At 32.9% G+C, this 14,825-nt stretch overlaps 1 protein-coding gene across 1 annotated transcript; it reads right to left on the bottom strand.

Moving 5' to 3' along the window:
• Nucleotides 1-1,346: 1,346 nt before the first annotated feature.
• Nucleotides 1,347-14,596, bottom strand: LOC117682645 (uncharacterized). Its single transcript, XM_034450698.2, has 6 exons — nt 14,437-14,596; nt 11,960-12,081; nt 4,278-4,513; nt 3,585-3,726; nt 3,227-3,370; nt 1,347-2,990 (listed from the first exon to the last, which is right to left on the bottom strand). The coding sequence occupies exons 2-6, from the start codon at nt 12,057-12,059 to the stop codon at nt 2,764-2,766; spliced, it is 849 nt and encodes a 282-aa protein (XP_034306589.2). The 5' UTR covers nt 12,060-12,081; nt 14,437-14,596; the 3' UTR covers nt 1,347-2,763.
• Nucleotides 14,597-14,825: the final 229 nt, after the last annotated feature.

Here is a 14,825-nt window from a genome sequence, read left to right as displayed (position 1 = left end):
AATACATACACATAAACAATCTATTTAATAATTCATTACAAATACCAGTAAGATTTTTCAATTAATAGATCATATACAGTCTTTAATACTAAAGGTTATTCTAGATTCCGTTTCCCTATTCTAATATTTTATCTGTGAAAATATATATGAACAGGAAATACTCGGCAATGGCGGTATCAAACAACAATTGTCTCTGCTAACAAGGAACAACTTCAATGTTAAATGTTAAATTCCTCATATAGTAATAGCTGTTGCTACGGAAAGTTTAAGGGGGAAGTCTAAAGTTGTCTGTAACGAACTTGCAGTTCTCTACGTTCCAAAAAGGGTAATTATATAACATCGGAGAAACTTTAAATGACGGAAAAACCTCTTGAATAACAGATTTAGAAAACTGATGGATAGATAGATATAAAGATTTGCATTGATTAAATATGCCATTGATATGGTTAAAAGATTACTTTTAATTATTTCACAATGCGTATACAATGAATCATGTACAGTGTATTTGGCAACTAAATTGTGCAATGTGCCAAATGATAACAGAGGAACTACAACTTAATACAATTGCTTGCTTTTATCATATTGAAGAGTTTAGGGCATTGTTTTATCGTCAGTTAATGACCTGAAGTCATGAGGTTATAAATTTCAACAACGTTTTCTTTTCGTTCGCCTTTATAAAATTTTGAATTGCGATTTTGATTAACTATCATAAAATCTTAAAATTTTAGAACGGTGATTAAATGTTGAATTATATATATTATAAATGAGTTTATATTAAACTTAAGATATCCAATGTCATCTGAAGTTCAGGGTATAGCATAATATTATCAATATTCAGACCTCACCATTATGTATCTCTTACATGTAATATGTAATACAGTTTTCAAGATAGGAAGTTGTTCTTTTGCAGATCAATTGTACATCTATCAGATGTGTGCATATTGCTAGGATTTTGATTTCCGATAATTTATGAAAAATATACCAGCTTTTAAACTTAGTCATTTTTTAGCAAAATATTGCATATAGGGTACCCTCATTGTACGGATAACTCCTCCTACAGTTTTCAAGATAGGAAATTTGTTGTTCTTTTGCAGATCAATTGTACATATATCAGAGGTGTGCATATTGCTAGGATTTGATTTCCGATAATTTATGAAAAAACTGCCAGCTTTTTTACCTAGTCATTTTTTGGCAAAATATTGCATATAGGGTATTCCATTTCACTGGATACGGGTTGAAATGGATTATGGATACGGTTCACATAAAAGAAAACCCGGTTTGCTGTCACATTGACAGCTTTTCACTTGTTATAAACTCTAATAGGTAAAACAAAAATACAAGCAAAATCACACTTAGAACCAAACTTTTTATTTAATTAAGGTACATCACTACACCCAGACTAATACCTTTAATGACACTACGTCACAGGGTGGCGATTTAAACGTTTTATTAAATTGTTTATATCTTTCGATTCGGTTGTATATTGTCGTAGCTAAGTGGTTAAAGTATTGGGCTCCTGAACGGCAGATCATGAGTTCGCGACCGAATCCGCCTTGAGCTTTTGTTTATGTTTACTGAATTAAATTTTCGAAAATGTAATTTTTCATCCAAAATTGCACATTTTTTGCCTTTGTGACTTTAATACTTTGTATCCATTATAATTCTGTCTATCATAATCAAGTAATTTTCTGCTAATTTGAGAAAACATTTCAAGGTGTAGTGAGCCACCTTATTGTCAAAATACAAGTAATATAATTGAAATCTGGTTAGAAATCGGTAAACATTGTATCATAATCCAAAACTTAAACAAGTCTGTAAAAAAAAGAAAACATGATTATGGAATTATGTGTTACATGTACACACTTTCTTTTTAAAGTTACCTCTACACAATTTCCCACTTCTTTAATCACTTGCAAATCAAGCAGAAATAAAGATAAATAAACATGATAACTTTTCATGAAACTTATGAAATATGACACAGCCTAAATTTTATCAGACAAACGTACAAGTAAAGTTCAGTAGTTTTATCACGACTCACAAATAACTTTAACATGTCATTTGCCTGCAAAATAATCGTAAACTTTAGTTATATCACATATATGTCACATTTGTTTTATAATATCCTATATCTGATGATCTTGTGAATTGTAAAATGTTAGAAGATGCAACACAAGATTGAAATTGATGTGTATGCATAACATACATTTTTTTTGCTAAAAAATTCTGATCAAGGTATTGCAATAGTTTCATAAGTAAGCGATGAATACCTGTTAATTCCAACAGACTCAGTTGCTCCTATATTTGAATACATATCAATACTTTGGTTTATAATCACTTTGATACATCTTTGGTTTTCATCTATTTAAGGCTCTTTTCGATTGATATGCTATAAGTAAATGATCTATTTATCAAGTAAGTTATATTTAAGGTGTACAAATTTGAGATCTTTGAAAAAATATGAAAACATCTATTTAGTCCTCTTAGAGTACCCAAAAAGAGATTAATTATTCATAAGCTGCAAATTTAAGTAAGAAAAAAAATCAATATTATATTCTATTAATGCATGATTTTCAGAAAAGGGCAAAATGACTCACGCTCACGTGCGTTCATTGTTTAGATAGTGATTAAAACATCCTGAGCGACAGATACATGTAAAACAAGTCAACATAAATAGATGAAACAGTGGTTAAAAAGAAAAATAACTTTCTTTGCACTTTATGAGATTCAATTGTCAATCATTCTTGCTATAAAATGGGTAATGAATCACTGATGCGCTTCGTCATAACTTGGAGGGGGAGCAGAAGGCACCTTTTCAGGCTCCTGATAGGAAGCAGTTTGAGGCTGGGGTTGATACTGATACTGCGGTTGTGGGGTAGTCCCCGATGAGTACTGTGTAGGGTAGTTTCCTACTGGATAAAGATTGGTGACTGGATTTCCAGCTTGTGTGGAGTATGAAGCGTATGGGTATGCGGGCTGATTCGCTGCAGTACCTTCAGGATAGATAAATCATACTTTGAACGTATAGGATAAAAATAAGAATAATAGACAACATTTTTTTTACGACATTGAAATATTCATAAAACGAATAACATAAATGATTTCTAATTATTTAAATAATATATCATTCTGTACATTTAGGATAATAGTTCTTTAGTTATTGTTTACCTACCACGTGTATGCATATATGCAAAATTATAATAATAATAGCTCAAGAATTCGTTCTTACCTGCATTTGGTTGACCAGGGTTAAGTACTCTACCCTGAGCTGGTTTTCGTTTGCATATGCACCAGAATACTAAACCAGCAGCAGCAGAGAAAAGAACAATGGCTGCAAGCACACCTCCGATAACTCCCCACACTATAGCGCTATCTGAAATTAAGATTTGATTTAAATCAAACTTGATTTAATTACAAAAATGAAATTTCATGATGATGATGATGATGATGACGATTGTGGTGGTAATGATGATGATGATGATGTTGTTGGTTATCATGATGATGATGATGATGATAATGATGATGTTGATAAATTCGTATTTGACATTAGTTGCTCAATCAAAAACAAAATAAAAGACTTTACGTACTATCTACTCTTTGAGCGTAGACCTGAAGCATAAATCTGGCATTATTTGTCGATGTATAGCCACGTTCTTTGAAAAATATATAAAGATCATTGTCTTCATCACCACAAAAGTTGGCCGTGGTTCCTGTATAACAGGTGATAGTCTGTAAAAATAATCAAGAGATTTGATTGACGGTAAGGCACAGTAAGTCACAGACGTAATAGAAGAGTTTGCGATGGAGAATAATTATGTCTGATATATCAACGAGGCTGGATAGTCAAGAAATGAACCTTAATATTTGAAATAAACTTTTAAAATTATATCGTAGTCGATAAATTGTTATATTGTTATTGTTATTTACTAAATTAAACTTTCAAAAACTGTACGAAGGAATCAAAACACAAGTAACATTATTACTTCCAAGTCTAACAATATCAATTATATAAGCTAGTATATGAACGTTTGAATTTAAAAAAAAAATATATATATATATATATATATATATATATATATATATATATATATATATATATATATATATATATATATATTTACATCTATTTAATGGGGTTTATTTTTGAAACTTACTTTTAGAGTATCGGATGGATACTTAATAAAGTGAATTCATGGATGCTAAAATAATGTCAAAAAACGACATCTTATGAGAGTGAGAAAATCATGTGAAATTATTTTCAATAAAACCGTTAAACTCACATGCAATCTGGAGCCAAGGTAACTGGATTTCATCTCCAACTGCACAGAACAATCAGGGTCTGTAAAGTTCAAAGGTCTAACACAGAGTTTGTGGCTAATTCCAGTCTCTGTTGATGAAGCTGGTTCAAAGGAAAAGTAGTCGCAAATGGAAACTTTTTTCCCTTCGTATCGCACGATTATTTTTGCGTCTTCTTTCAATCCTCCATTGCTCGAAAAGCAATCCTCTCCAAATTCGTCTTTAAAAAATTAATTTAGAGAAAGACATTATAGTACATATATATTTGCGAGATTTTTTCTGAGTTATTTTCCCTTCAATGGGAATTAAGATTTTCGAGTCGAGTAAAGGACTCAGGGGAGATAAGATTTCGTTAGCTAAAAGTAAGCAGCGAGTAAACCAGACAAAGATATTCAAAAGGACATTATAGATAATATAGTTGTGTTGATGGTACACAATCGCTTCACGGCTTGTAAACTAACAAAACGTCTACAAAAACAACTTTGTTCATGCATACTTCATGACATATATGTTGAAATCAAAATAGATTATCAACCCCAAAACTGAATATTATTTATTTCAAAATAACGACTGAAAAACAAGTTCTGTAACCTTAAAAGAACTCACTCGTAGAAAATGATCATGATGTTGTCGGAATAGGTCATTAATGTAAGAGGACGCTCTGGGAAAAACCAACGTATCCAAGCGGGCGACCAGTGTACACTTTTAAATACGAGTAAGTACTACCACTTTTAATCTTAGGTGGCAGGGGACAGTTTTTTTGATACGGTTCATTGTAGCCAAGGGATGCATGTCTTCGGAACTCTGTAACTAGAATTTCCTCAGTTCCCATTCAACACAAATACCTTTAATTCACACTTTATAAGGCCAATCACCAATTTCTGAAGAAAATTACTAGTCAAAACCTGTAAAATTCTCTACATACTGGTTTTTATGAGATTTTGACCCTTTCATATTTTGCTAATTTTTCATGATTTTTCAGCTTTTTAGACCTCCCCCAGCTAATTCCCTGCAGAGGGTTGACCTTCCGTACCGCGTGCATGTTGCACTATCACATGTCAGAAACTTACCGGTGTATAGTTTACAATGTCCCATCCACCTACTTTTCGTGTTATTTTACCTCCCGTCTGTAACTTGCAATTTCACTGTGTAAAGTCAGCACAACAGTCATAGCCGCAGGTTTCGCATTTTACTTCTGATTCTCATGTACCTAACACAAGGGGCCTACATATTGCATATCAATTTCAACAAGAGACACCCCTCTAACTAATGATAATCATTAAAAATCATTTCATGAATTTTAGCAACACTCATAAGCCTTCAAGTACAGCAATTCTCAATTTTACAAAAATATTGACGGGTACTTTATTCGAAACTGTCCCTTGCTACCTTTAACATACACTAACATTCTCTGAAAAGTCACCTTGTCTTAAATTTAAAAAGCTTATGCTATTCTGAAAAAAAGTACACCACATTTTGCCAATTCCATTGAGGTTTAAGAAAAATATGGCTATTTAAGTGAACCCACCATTTCCACTTTCCTCTATTTAACACAGATTCACAGGGCTCTCCATAAATAAAGCATCTTTACCTAATCTTTTAGAGGTCAACTGTTGTTCAACCTCCTTAAATAAGAAACCTTATTCAATACTACATACATCTGCTTGATATTATCATGATAAAAGCATCACATCACTTAGAAATACCCTTACATGTATACCCTCCCCCTATCTTTTGATTTTCACAAGAAGTATTAGTTTGAACACTTTAACCTAATATTATGAAACTTGTGGCAGTTTCCTTGAGTCATTTCTTACACATATTTGAAAACAACCATCACTGATATTTAAAATTGATCTGTTTTTGGTAAATGGATGATTTGTAGCATTTTTATTCACAAAAAGTCATGTCGCCCTACATGTGATTTCTTGTTTTCATGAAAAACTAAACCTATAATCATATTTAGTGGATATCTTATATATTCTGGTTTCTAGTCTCCTTTAAACTTTGCTAAATTAGTAAGACCTACAAGTGTGATGTGTGCGTTTAATTAAAATGAAATTCAAACACACCCGGGTACCTGGGGACGGATGAGAATTCCATGAAAAATGTTCAAATTTTTCATGTTTTTCTACATTTTTGATGCATTTATACAATAAAAGGCTAAAAATATGTTGTTTTTTGTTCATTTCAAGAGTAATTATCATAGCAGATGTTATTTCAAGGTCAAATGTACATTTACATATCCTACATGTAATGGTAATGGAGTCCACTGGAAAGAGGGGGTGGCTTTTTCAATTCTGTAAATACATCTAAAATACCATTTTTTGATAGGAAGGAGCAAAAACTTGAGTTTTTGACATATTGTATACTTTGATAACTGGATTTGTCTACATGTAAAGTTCATTTGAAATAAATATATGCTGTTTTAAAAATATTGGGTGATATAAGTCAGGGGGCTTAATGTTATTTCATAAAATCAGACAGCAAAATGGCTGCAAATTCATAAATTTAATGATTTAATTGATAAAAACTGTTTTAAAGTATTTATTCTTATCTCAGTAATTAACTTAAGCCTATTAATTGTCATCAGGATAGGAAATACCTACTCTCTTAGCCAATTTACTCTAGTGGTGGTCATTCTCCACATTTAAGAGGGAGTTACCCCCCTTGAATATTTTAGCTAATAAATCATGTAATGACATCTATAGCAAAGAAAATCATCCATTTTCACAAAATGTATTACTTATGGTACAAAATCCACTCAAAATTACACTTAAAGGAGAAATATGAAAATACCATGTAGTCTTGAAGGTGGCAGGGGACAGTTTTTTTGATACGGTTCATTGTAGCCAAGGGATGCATGTCTTCGGAACTCTGTAACTAGAATTTCCTCAGTTCCCATTCAACACAAATACCTTTAATTCACACTTTATAAGGCCAATCACCAATTTCTGAAGAAAATTACTAGTCAAAACCTGTAAAATTCTCTACATACTGGTTTTTATGAGATTTTGACCCTTTCATATTTTGCTAATTTTTCATGATTTTTCAGCTTTTTAGACCTCCCCCAGCTAATTCCCTGCAGAGGGTTGACCTTCCGTACCGCGTGCATGTTGCACTATCACATGTCAGAAACTTACCGGTGTATAGTTTACAATGTCCCATCCACCTACTTTTCGTGTTATTTTACCTCCTGTCTGTAACTTGCAATTTCACTGTGTAAAGTCAGCACAACAGTCATAGCCGCAGGTTTCGCATTTTACTTCTGATTCTCATGTACCTAACACAAGGGGCCTACATATTGCATATCAATTTCAACAAGAGACACCCCTCTAACTAATGATAATCATTAAAAATCATTTCATGAATTTTAGCAACACTCATAAGCCTTCAAGTACAGCAATTCTCAATTTTACAAAAATATTGACGGGTACTTTATTCGAAACTGTCCCTTGCTACCTTAAATTAACATACACTAACATTCTCTGAAAAGTCACCTTGTCTTAAATTTAAAAAGCTTATGCTATTCTGAAAAAAAGTACACCACATTTTGCCAATTCCATTGAGGTTTAAGAAAAATATGGCTATTTAAGTGAACCCACCATTTCCACTTTCCTCTATTTAACACAGATTCACAGGGCTCTCCATAAATAAAGCATCTTTACCTAATCTTTTAGAGGTCAACTGTTGTTCAACCTCCTTAAATAAGAAACCTTATTCAATACTACATACATCTGCTTGATATTATCATGATAAAAGCATCACATCACTTAGAAATACCCTTACATGTATACCCTCCCCCTATCTTTTGATTTTCACAAGAAGTATTAGTTTGAACACTTTAACCTAATATTATGAAACTTGTGGCAGTTTCCTTGAGTCATTTCTTACACATATTTGAAAACAACCATCACTGATATTTAAAATTGATCTGTTTTTGGTAAATGGATGATTTGTAGCATTTTTATTCACAAAAAGTCATGTCGCCCTACATGTGATTTCTTGTTTTCATGAAAAACTAAACCTATAATCATATTTAGTGGATATCTTATATATTCTGGTTTCTAGTCTCCTTTAAACTTTGCTAAATTAGTAAGACCTACAAGTGTGATGTGTGCGTTTAATTAAAATGAAATTCAAACACACCCGGGTACCTGGGGACGGATGAGAATTCCATGAAAAATGTTCAAATTTTTCATGTTTTTCTACATTTTTGATGCATTTATACAATAAAAGGGTAAAAATATGTTGTTTTTTGTTCATTTCAAGAGTAATTATCATAGCAGATGTTATTTCAAGGTCAAATGTACATTTACATATCCTACATGTAATGGTAATGGAGTCCACTGGAAAGAGGGGGTGGCTTTTTCAATTCTGTAAATACATCTAAAATACCATTTTTTGATAGGAAGGAGCAAAAACTTGAGTTTTTGACATATTGTATACTTTGATAACTGGATTTGTCTACATGTAAAGTTCATTTGAAATAAATATATGCTGTTTTAAAAATATTGGGTGATATAAGTCAGGGGGCTTAATGTTATTTCATAAAATCAGACAGCAAAATGGCTGCAAATTCATAAATTTAATGATTTAATTGATAAAAACTGTTTTAAAGTATTTATTCTTATCTCAGTAATTAACTTAAGCCTATTAATTGTCATCAGGATAGGAAATACCTACTCTCTTAGCCAATTTACTCTAGTGGTGGTCATTCTCCACATTTAAGAGGGAGTTACCCCCCTTGAATATTTTAGCTAATAAATCATGTAATGACATCTATAGCAAAGAAAATCATCCATTTTCACAAAATGTATTACTTATGGTACAAAATCCACTCAAAATTACACTTAAAGGAGAAATATGAAAATACCATGTAGTCTTGAAGGTGGCAGGGGACAGTTTTTTTGATACGGTTCATTGTAGCCAAGGGATGCATGTCTTCGGAACTCTGTAACTAGAATTTCCTCAGTTCCCATTCAACACAAATACCTTTAATTCACACTTTATAAGGCCAATCACCAATTTCTGAAGAAAATTACTAGTCAAAACCTGTAAAATTCTCTACATACTGGTTTTTATGAGATTTTGACCCTTTCATATTTTGCTAATTTTTCATGATTTTTCAGCTTTTTAGACCTCCCCCAGCTAATTCCCTGCAGAGGGTTGACCTTCCGTACCGCGTGCATGTTGCACTATCACATGTCAGAAACTTACCGGTGTATAGTTTACAATGTCCCATCCACCTACTTTTCGTGTTATTTTACCTCCCGTCTGTAACTTGCAATTTCACTGTGTAAAGTCAGCACAACAGTCATAGCCGCAGGTTTCGCATTTTACTTCTGATTCTCATGTACCTAACACAAGGGGCCTACATATTGCATATCAATTTCAACAAGAGACACCCCTCTAACTAATGATAATCATTAAAAATCATTTCATGAATTTTAGCAACACTCATAAGCCTTCAAGTACAGCAATTCTCAATTTTACAAAAATATTGACGGGTACTTTATTCGAAACTGTCCCTTGCTACCTTAGATCGCAGCGTAAAGGACCTGTCACACCAAGTTGCGTTCCTACAGGGTTCATGGAAACACCTTCGAATAGCAAGAAAATTCAGAAAAATATACAATCTTATTTGAAATTTTTACAAGTGAAAATGTCACAGCGTCTTGACGGCGACCGAGGCGTTTCTTCGGAACTCCCGCGGCATGTAACTGCATTTCTTGGCGACTGACTGCGCTCTCGCTGAGTATCAAACGTGCTAAGAGTTTTTACCTCGCGTCCACCGCGTGCTCTGTGCGCTGACTGCAATTACTATAGCATTGAATCATGATTTTTTGAAGTATACACTCTCATAACTGCAGCGGTGTGTGCATACAAATTGAGTAATGCGCGTTAGCGCGTTATGAAAATTTGTATGCACACACCGCTGCAGTTATGAGAGTGTATACTTCAAAAAATCATGATTTAATGCTTATATTTACATTTTTTTAACTTCTTGCCTTGTCTGCAAATGTGATTAATACCTTAAAATTCCTATCTTATCCTAAGGGTAAGTTTATATTAATGGAAGAGCCACAGTAACAGCCACAAGCGTGAACTTTGATTTTCGCTTGTGACGTTGCAGTTTACAGCGTTCAACGTTTGTGACGTCATAATAAAACTCGTCAATTTGACCTTTGACTACTTGTTGCATTTAGAGGCATTTAAACATCACGGAATTTAATGGAAAAACACAGTAGAATGTAAATATAAGACGTTCTTTACTCATTGAAAGGTTAATGTTAATTTGTACAATGGTATGGGAAACGAACAAGAATTTTAAACTTACAACTAGTAAATATATGATAAAAAATTATTTTTGTTTTGTTGAAATTAGGTACATTGCAATTGAAACGTAAGACATTTCTCAGTAATTTGTGAAAGACAAAAATCTTAAAAGATATGTCTACAAAAAAGAACCGTTATTAGTTGTTAGAAAACATGGAAAAAAACACGTGAAAACATCAAAACACAATGAAACGTCCAGAGAGCGCGATGAACGCAGCAACAGCTCTTTGGGGTCGCTTTGTGAACGCAGCCAAATGGAAAATAACTAGCTCAAACATGCGTAGTGAGAGCGCAATAGGACGCATTGAGATCACAAAGGACTCCGAGAGATTTCTGTGCAAGCGAAATCGACTTATCACTGTGCCTACACTACGATTAGCTGCGTTCCTTGAGCGTGCCAACGGGGACCTTACAGCGCTGTCACGCCGACTTCACTCCGTTTCCATTGCGTGTTTATCGGACGCAGAGCCACGATGCGTACTTTGTGCATATTCAAAGTGCGCGCCGTCGCATGGCGTTCTATAATGTTCTAAGCGATCCCATTGTGATAAATGAAGATGTTGTCGCGTGTTTACGGTGCTGTAGGAGACTGTACTGCGTGCGCCTTGGCGTTATACATTGTTTAAAGACACAGCGGGATCGCCTAAAGGACGCAGTTCCGGTGTGACAGGGCATTTAAGAAGCAAGCGCATACATCCATTGCGTTACTTAAACACCCAAAATAAAATTACAAACAGCATTGAAAAATTCAAGTACCATTTCTTCAAATGTACAATGTATGCTTTATATGTATGCGATGTAAGAAATGTTTTTTTTCTACACTGCTACTGTATTTTACTATTTTATTATATATGTGTGTGACACAGTAAGGTGACGAGGAATGCAGCAAGGGCACTGTTAAACGGAGCATTCCCTTGCGACATGAATAATATTAGGAGGGAATTCATTATTTAGGAAAATACATGTAAACGTACCAGATCAGAATAAATATGACCCAAGTATTTATATTCTTAAAACCACTTTGAATTCATAATATTCATTCTATCCAAATCTCCAAGCTTTGTGATGTTTATTTTTTTTTTGGAAGGGGGAGGGGGGCATTCACCTCAACACTCAACAGGTAAAACTCAACACATATGCTTAAAATTTCAATAATTTAGATTTACTTAGAGACATTCATTATTCTATAGTTATATAAAAAACTATATATAAAACGATTCGTATACATTATGAAACGTAGCTGAAGATCTAGCGATCTGTAGTATTCTCTGATGGACAATGCTTCAATTTGCGAAAGGGGATAAAAAAATAAACAGATGCCACTTACACGAGGATGAAGTTACAGCATCAACTAGCACTTCAGAGAGACACATAAAGAAAGCAAGAAAAGACAGTACTCCCAGTCCAGATCCACTAATGTTCCCCATTTTTAGATCTTTTCAAAGTAAACTGAAAAAAAAAAATAAACAAATATGCATACATCTGTAGGTATACATCTGAAGACATTGAAAAAAAAAGTGTTAAAAAAAAAAAAAACAACGTAACTTATGATTTTTATGTTATAATTTTTTTAAAGATATAAACCACTTTTGCAAACTGTTTATTATACATAACTACGAAAATTGGATTTTCTTCTATATATTTGATATATGACTCCATATACAGCTGATATAATTTTTCTGTTGTTGCTTAATTGAGAGTTATGGTTCCTGTCCCTTTTGTAAATATTTATTCTTCATTAGATCAGCCGAAAATTACCGTCATTTGTCAATTATAAGCGAGGATTTACATTTTTTGTTACCTATAAACAAGCTCAAGACATGTTTTTGTTTCTCTATGTTTTACAAACTTGTAAAAAGCGTAGATTTCTATTAGGTTTTCTACCTGCATAATTCGGCTTTTTTATGTGTTGCCAATTCATATTTTTTTGATTAATGTATTTTTTATTTTGCATCCTTGCGTGGTATATTTTTCTCATTATAAAAAGAAAAACACGTGCTATACTCTACCGCCTTAAGTACATGTAATTGTCAATCATAACTTTTTTAACACAAATTTTACATAAATTAATATGTTTATTGATGCACATATTGTGAGATATTGACACAAAAACACACGATGCGAGAAATCTGTTTGAAGTAACGGTAACGAACCCCCCCCCCCCCCCCTTAGATGTTTTTCGCATATCTAATGTGCATTATATGCATGTATATACAAGAACACATACAGAGACCAGTATTCATGCCGATATTAACCTTCAATCTTCGTCTTATAAGCTACCATGTAAGTTATGTCAAAGCTAAAAATATCATGATATGTGTTTTATATTTTTAATTTGTTATACAAGTACATGTAATCTTTTAGCATTTTGAAAATATTTTGGATTCTTGTATTTTATAGGTAACAATCAAATGACGGTTTATGGATATAAGACGGTAAAATAGCTGACTAATATGCATATATTTTTTATCCGCGAGTTCGCAAATATAAGAAGTGATAAAAAATAAGGTGCATGAAATGTCTTTTCCTTGCAGATGGAATTAAACAAATGCAAATCAAAAGCAAACTATTTTAGGGCGAACTTTCTATTTACTTCCGACGCCAATGATATAAAAATAGTTATATGCAAATTATATAATCATAACGTAAGGTGTATGATATGTGGCTTTTGCTTTGAAGTGTGTAGTCGGGTGTGTTATGTTTGTGTTATAACATTATATTATACAATGCGGTAAACTTTACTGCTTTAATAGAAACAAACGAATTTGCTTGATAGCATGTAAGTCACCTGATAGCATGTCTAGATGACCTTAGATCGGGATATCAGAGTTAGACCTCCATACCAATTGTGATTCGGGAATTCGCCATTAAAATCAATTTTAACGAGTTTATATATGAAGTATAACATGCAATTGAACGGATACATACATACAAATATAACAGAGCATTTATTAGCCCCCTTTAATGAAATAATTCCAGAGCTTATTAGGATTGTCTAGAGTTCTTTACCTTCGACTTCTTAATTTGTTAAGATCACTTGTATTTCCATACCTTTCGTATTTCATATCGCTTTACTTTATGTTGAGAATTTTTCGACACTGATACTGAATAATATATCGTTGGTGTCCAAATTACTTTCATTCAATTTATACGATAAAAATCTAAACACTCTGTGTTTAAAACGCCATTTTTATTTTACTACACATTGCTACATAACAGGAACCTGGGATATGTTTCGGATGAACGAGCATTATTATTCTACAAGACAGCGGGCCCAAAAAACTAATGAATGGGATTTTCCATATTGGGATAATTAATAAAATAAATGTAATAGAAAATTGTGTTTCAAATGTGTTATGAAAGATGATACAAGTTGAAGAAGATATTTTGAAATTTTTGAAATCACAACATGCTCAACAGTCATGAAGAAAAAATGTGAATGAAACCGAAAGAAGCTGGTCTCGTACGGACTTTAGCCTATATATATCTTGAATGTCAAGGTTAAACAAAAAAAAATGTTCACTGATATTTCCTTCTATGGCATGGCTAATTGACTACGCGATTTAATCTACCCCGAATTTTTCAGAATGTTTGAGTGTTCCAGTACATGATACACGGCAAAGTCAAATTCAACGAATCTATAAACTCTGATTATTCAGCGTCAATACATTATAATCGATTGAACAGAACGTTTGTTTACATGTATGGACCATCGTATAGAGTCATTCATTCTCAATATAGGATGCGATAAGATATTAATGTTTCCTTTTAGCTTGAAATTAACTAGCTGATAAATTAACTTACCTTGTATGACTAATCATCACATGCACACGAACTCGGAACTGCATACCCGGCAGTTTAAATATTTCGAAATCATAAATTTAAAATGGTACCTGGCCTATATTTCTATACCCGTTTCAGTGACGTAAATAACACTCAAGTATGGCTGGCCGTTTGTGTAAAAATCACAAAATAGCGGGTGTCCCAGAATATCTGATACCATTAACTCTTTCATTAAATTCATTCAACAAAATATCAAGGCATTTAGTAACTGTAAATGAGGAAAATTTTAAACCAATAAATTTCAATAACAATTATCAGTTTTTGTCAATTTGAGCATTGTTTCCAAAAACACAACATCAACAAAAGTGCGTCAAAATGACGTCTTTTTTATCAATGACAAAGTCAATATG

The sequence above is a fragment of the Magallana gigas genome, chromosome 4 (genome assembly GCF_963853765.1).
Source record: "Magallana gigas chromosome 4, xbMagGiga1.1, whole genome shotgun sequence".
Lineage (NCBI taxonomy): Eukaryota > Metazoa > Mollusca > Bivalvia > Ostreida > Ostreidae > Magallana > Magallana gigas.
This window is presented reverse-complemented; position numbering and strand designations above follow the sequence as displayed.